The sequence below is a fragment of the Felis catus genome, chromosome C1 (assembly GCF_018350175.1).
Source record: "Felis catus isolate Fca126 chromosome C1, F.catus_Fca126_mat1.0, whole genome shotgun sequence".
Classification (NCBI taxonomy): Eukaryota; Metazoa; Chordata; class Mammalia; order Carnivora; family Felidae; genus Felis; species Felis catus.
The window spans coordinates 14,016,721-14,022,810 of NC_058375.1; the positions used below are offsets into that span (position 1 = coordinate 14,016,721).

The window sequence follows — 6,090 nt, forward strand, 5'->3', positions numbered from 1 at the left end:
CAGTATGAGTCCCAAGTGTGGGCCTGAGTTAGAGCTGGGGGGCCCTGCCTCCAAGCCCTTGTGTGGTGCGGGTGACGTAATCTCTTCCTCGTGGGAAGCACCGAGTCTTCGGGGTGCTAGCTCTTGCTTTCCATGGTTGCTTCCTCTTCAGGAAGCCCCGGCCTGATGGATGTGCCCAGGGGAGTGATGGAGGACGTAGCTGTGGTGGTTAAGAGAGATGGGCTTGTAGGCTCATGCCCCAGCGCCTGGCATGTGTAAGCGCCTGGTGGGTAAATGACGAGCTTCTCCGATGCCCAGGGCCTCCCCAGGCTCCTCCCGGAAAGCACAAGGGCCAGTCTGATGGACCCATTAGTTCCGCCACGCTGGCAGCCGTGCGTGCAGGTGGGTGGGGTCCCGGGGCGGGGTGCTCAGGTGGACTTCTCCACTGGGCACACACCTCTGTACCTTGTTGCAGGCAGGGGGTGGTGGGGCCCTCACCTCTAGGTGTGGTCTGAAGGGGTGAGCTCTCCCACTTTGGACCCTTCCTCCCGCCTGATTCAGCCGAGTTCTGCCTTTAGGTTTCGGGCCCAGGCTCGGCCAAGAAAGCGGCATCCCACACATCAGTTGTCCTTGTCTGGGAGGGATTCTCCATCTGGACACTCACGGGGGCAGGAGGCTGGGCCGGTCACCCCCAAAGAGCCCGGCCTGGGCGGTTCATATTTTAACTATTGAAGGAGATGCCGTGTATGCAAATGCCTTGCCACAGTGCCTGGCCTCGGTGTCCCCCCAAATCCTGGGGGGCAGGAAGCTGCCTGGCAGGCAGGTGGCAATCTCCAACAAGGCAGAAGGAAGGGCCCAGCATGCCTGTCCTCAGCATGAGGCCCCAGGTCCTCCCAGCCTGGGGTTCCCCTTGGTCATTTAGGGAAACTGGGATTTTTCTTTTTTTTTTTTTTTAAAGCAGGCTTCACGTCCAGTGTGGAGCCCTACTCGGGGCTTGAACTCATGACCCCGAGATTAAGACCAGAGCTGAGATCAAGACTTGGCACCCAGGCGCCACAAACCTGGGATGTTTTAAGCCATAGCTTAGGTATGGCCTTCAGTCCCCAAAGCTGAGAAAGGGGAGGAACGCACAGCTCACCCCTGCACAGCCAGCCAGGTGCTGAGGCTTAACTGTTCCATACGCATGCGCTATATCTGATCTGGTTGAAGTGGGGATTGATTGCCTTCTGCTGTGGGTTAACTCAATGCACCCGAAAACTCAGTCCCCCAACCGTGTGACAGCCCTGAGGACACAGTCACCCACTGGGATCTCTGTGCCCAGCACATGTAAGTGCTCCATAAAGGTTATTTTTATTAATAATCACTTCCCAGGGCGCCCGGGTGGCTCAGTCGGTTAACTAAGCGTCCGACTTTGGCTCAGGTCATGATCTTGCAGTTCGTGAGTTCGAGCCTGTGCTGACAGCTCGGAGCCTGGAGCCTGCTTCGGATTCTGGGTCTCCCTCCCGCTCTGCCCCTCCCCCACTCATGCTCTGTCTCTCTTATCAAAAATAAACAAACATTAAAAAAACCAAAAACACTTGCCCACCCCCTCCACAGTATGGGCAGACTGTGTATCCCACCATCGTATCCCCCTTCCACAGTAGGTGCTCAGTAAATGTTTCCATGAATGAATGAGTGAAGTGAATGCCTTAAACACTCCCTCAAGAAGCCCTCAGTCTGGTGAAGGACACAGGCACGTAACCGCCAGTCACAGTACTGAATTTGTACACTCGAAATGGGGGAAGTGTATGGTGTATGAGTTCTATCTCAATAAAACTGCTTGAAAAAAGACCAAATTAGCTATTACTAAATTTGGGAAGTTATGGGTAGGAGAATACATCTTGCAACATTTCTCCTCATTTATAACCATTACAAGGTAACCCAAATGCCTAATATTCACCAGGAACTGAAGGATTGCATTCACTAGGCCGGTCAAAGACCTATACGTGTATGATAGTCTATTCATTCTAGGAAGCATTAGTTGAGCTTTTAAAGTCGAAAGCCACAGGGCACCTGGGTGGCTCAGTGGGGTAAGCATCGAATTCTTGATTTCGGCTCAGGTCATGATTTCACGCTTCGTGAGCTCGAGTCCCGTGAGTCTGTCCCCCTGCTCGCTCGTGCGTGCGCTCTCAAAATAAATAGACTTAAAAAAAAAAAAAAGGAAAAACAAAAAAAATAATTAAAGATTTTGCAGATTTTTCTTTAGAGGCTTCATCACTGAGAGAACAGGAGAAAAAGATCCTCCAAAATGGGCAGGAGGGGCCGGCAGGCAGGGCGCGCGTCCCGGCCCCCTGCTTACCGTTAAGCGGGAGTAGACGGTGGCCCCTTGGGCCCGTGGTGGGGGTTCAGTGGCAGTGCCCTCCCCTGGGGGGCATTTCCTCCAGCCTCCTCAGGGTCTGCCGGGTTCCGGGAGCAGGGGCCCACTGGCTAAGCGCTAAGCGCACAACACGAGACGCTGGAGGCAGGCTGCGGGGAGCTCGCAGGAGGGAAGGGAAAGGTGAGCCGGTGGCATCTCCAAAGAGCGAGGCCGAGCCGGCTCCAGAGCCTCAGGGACAGGACCCCTTCCCGGTGGGGATGACGCCGTCCTGACTCTTTGCTATCAGTGTCTCTCGAGGGAGAACTTCTTACCTGGCTCGGCATGGGTCGTGCAGGTGGGGGTGGCGGCCCCCCCGTGACTGCAGGGTACCCAGGCTGCACGGAGGGGATGGCACCAAAGAGAAGAGGGGCCGAGGCCCAGTCCACACTGCCTGCTTCCCCCGTGGCGGCAGAGGGGTCCACACAGTGGCTGCTTAGTCCAGGACGAGAACGAAGGAGACGGTTCGGAGTCTTGGAATCTGGGGCCCCAGGAGGACCCCAGCGAGGGCCGCGAGAGACTGACTTGTCAAGGTCACAGCAAGGGCGTGAAGGGACCCCGGAGACAGCCCTGCTTGCCCATCTGAGCTCTCACTCTCTCGAGGCCACCGCCCGTCCCCGGGGCCACTGAACAGGTGTGGGCTTCACCCGGGAGCCAGGGTGTGGGCCCTGCTGACTGGCCACGTGGCCGCCTGGTGTCAGCCGGGACAGCAGGGTCCGTCCGGAAGGGTTGTGAAGCGTCCCGCTTACGGTGGGTATTTGCGGAGATGAAAGGGGGAGGAGCAGAGGGGACAGCGCAGGGAGGCCGCACCCAGAGTGACAGAATGACAAGGTGGGGGCCCCCCTCTTCCGGGGCGGGTGGGGCCGGGGAGCCGAGCAGCAGCTCCAGGCTCCGCAAGGACCCCCCCCCCCCCCCCCCCGCCCACCGCGCGGCTCCCGCCCGTCTTCTGTCTGACTCGCCACCCCGGTGGGGGCCAGCCCTCACGGCCAAGGCCACACGCGCTTGCAAAGCGAGGCCGGCGAGAAAGAACACGAGGCCAGTGCTGACTGCGTCCCAGTTTCTTTTTATTCATTTTTTTTGTTTTTTTGTTTTTTTTTTTAAGTATGGAAGCTCAAGTATAAGATGTAGATTTTTTTTAAGCTTTACAAAAAAACAAAATAAAACAAAAACTCCTTTTGCATTCCATAAAAATTGACAGAAAAGCACCTGGCCAGAGCAGCCCGTCAGCAGGCCCCACCCCCGCACCCCCGCCACGTGGTCTCGTGGGACAGGGGCCAGTCTGTGCAGGACATCGCCGAGGGCCACCCGCTTTCTCCCAGAGCTGTCCCCTGTCCCCCCAAGCCCCAACCCCAAGCAACTCCCAAACACACGTGGACTCAGATTTCCAGTTTTTCTTCTCTCTTTCACACACCACAGTTAGTTCATAAAATTTTTTTGTTTTACATTTTTTACACCGATGTAACAAAAAGGTGGGAGGGAAGGGGAGGCAGACAGACTGTATTTTATGCCTATAAATGGGGGGAGGGAGGCAGACAGGGGGCCGGGGCAAACAAAAAACACACGGTCTCTGTGGAAATACGGAGAGTTTTGATGGCAAAACGTGGTGGGAAGGAGGCCTCAGAGACAGGAGGGTGCTTACTGGGCTTTATTCTCAGGGAGAGATGGTGATGCCGTTGTTCCGTGACCTGGGGGGGGAGGCGAGGGGCGAGGGAGGGGAGCAGAAGACGAGTTTTCTAAGAAAGGGGTCTAACGAGCGCATGGCGTGTCCAGTTAGCGTGGAGCAGGGCTTTAACACTGCTGCTTTCTCTTCAAGGCCTCCACCAGGTCGTTCTTAAGAGCTTCTTGCTTTGATTTGTCTGCGAAAGTCTGCACAGACCTGCCGGAGGGAAGAGAGTCGATCAGCCCGTGTGACGGGCAGGGGGCCGCCTCGAGCACGGCGCCCGAGGCCCGAGCCCTCGGCCCTTTGCCAGGCGGGCTTCCTTTGCAGGGGAAGCGCGCGGCCCGCCTGGACGGGCGCCCACCTCTGCGCCAGGCTGGGGGGCCCGGCCGGAGCCACCAGAACCCCAATCCACTTCAGGGCCCGAGGTCGGCCTGAACCAGAAGGTGGCTTCTGGGCTTCCAGGCACAAGGCAGCAAAGACCCTCTGTGCTTCTGACCAGCTGCGGACTCAGCCGGGGCGGGGGGCGGGGCACAGAGGGGCATGGACTCTGGGTCGCAGGGACCCCGCTATCAAGCTTCCCCCTCACTGCACCCTTGCCGAGCAGAGGCAGCCCGCTGCCCACCCCCCAAGTGCAGGGTGCAGAGGAACCCCACTCAGCGAACGTTTAAAACCCCTGGCCATCTGGGCAGATCGGGTTCACGTCCAGGGTGGCGCCGGAAGGGCAGGTGCTCTCAGCCGTCAGCGGTGAGCGTGGCCGAGAAAATCCCTCGGCCTGGACGTCAGGAGGCAGGACGGGACTGAGCTAAGAGGCCCCGGGTCCCTGCTGGCAAATCCCGATCTGTGGACACATGCTGACATGAGTGCCCCACGCGCCGGCGTTAACACTCCTCATTCGCCAAAGCGAACAGCCACTAACTCTCGCAGAGGCTGTATGGTTTACGAAGTGCTTCCCACACACCTCTCACTTCCCTCTCCTGGCATCCCGGAGGAGTCCCACCGGGGTTCCCAAGCACAGAAGAGGAAACTGAGGCTCAGGGAAACGCCCCCTGCCAACGGCCTGAACGGTCACTCTGTCAAACGGACTCAACGTGTCGACCGGCCAAGGACTTCTTAAACTGTGTGTAAACTTTCCAACCGTTTCAGAGCAGTGGAAAGAAAGGAGTGACGGCTGCCCGGCGGTGGATGCCACGCCCACGGGCATCTCAAGCTCCGTGTGCATCAGCCGTGAGAGAGGATGGGAAGGAGGAGTCAAAAAATCCCCAGATTCCAAAAGTAAAATGAAGCGGGACCCAGGAGAAACGAGAGCAGCCCCAGCTGAGTTCTGGCTGCCGAAGCCCCGAAAATCGTGGGACGCGGCCTCCAAATGGTACACGGGTGACACGGGAGACAATAAAACTCTCTCACGAAATGCCGACACGTCTGGCTGAGCGTCTCTAAACAAACGTTTGCCCTGGACTGTCCTGGCCCTGCGGTGGCCCAAGGAAGGGTCAGACACCAGCCGTGGTGGCCTTGGCTCCAATTCTCAGTCAGTCCGCCACGTGCTTCTGGAAAAGCTCCCGGCAGGAAGTGGCGGCGGCTCACACGGCTCCTCCGCCTGCGAGGGTGCTGGCTCTTCTGGGAAGGACGGGCTGAGCGCACCAGGCCTCACCCCCACCCCCCAACGAAGCAGAGAGTCCCCGAGTTAGAACCAGAGTGAGAGTCAGGTCAGAGACAAGACACTGGGCGCGGAACGGCCGGAGGCTCTAAGGAGCAGGACAGGGAACACAGCTTGGGCGGGTCAATGCCAAGCAACGTCAAACTCATGCCCGGAGCAAGCGCTAACTCGGCACGGACAGAGGGACGTGGGACGGACAGAGCGCCAGGCTGCCCACTGCCGCAGAGGGTTCCCATGCCGGAAAGCCTCCAGCGGGTGGCCACGGGACTGACCACGGACAGGGATCTGGCAGGTTCTAGGGGCTGCCAAGAAAACCGCACCACGGTGGCCCACCGTACAAAGGAGGCTCTCTCGGGATGGGCGCGGACGGTCCCGGCGTGAGGCCTGAAGGTGGCACGGAGCCCA

The 6,090-nt window shown here is 58.5% G+C and overlaps 1 protein-coding gene across 6 annotated transcripts in view; it reads right to left on the reverse strand.

Annotated features, from left to right (window-relative positions):
* Window positions 1-3,787: 3,787 nt before the first annotated feature.
* Window positions 3,788-6,090, reverse strand: part of CAPZB (capping actin protein of muscle Z-line subunit beta) — a 134,731-nt gene continuing 132,428 nt past the window's right edge. For all 6 annotated transcript variants that reach the window (XM_023258222.2, XM_006934366.4, XM_006934367.5 and 3 more), the window contains one exon: window positions 3,788-4,247. Coding sequence is in view for 1 of the 6 variants with exons in the window: in XM_006934367.5 (XP_006934429.1) it covers window positions 4,160-4,247 (88 nt within the window). In the remaining 5 variants the exon portion in view is untranslated. The remainder of the gene's footprint in view (window positions 4,248-6,090) is intronic.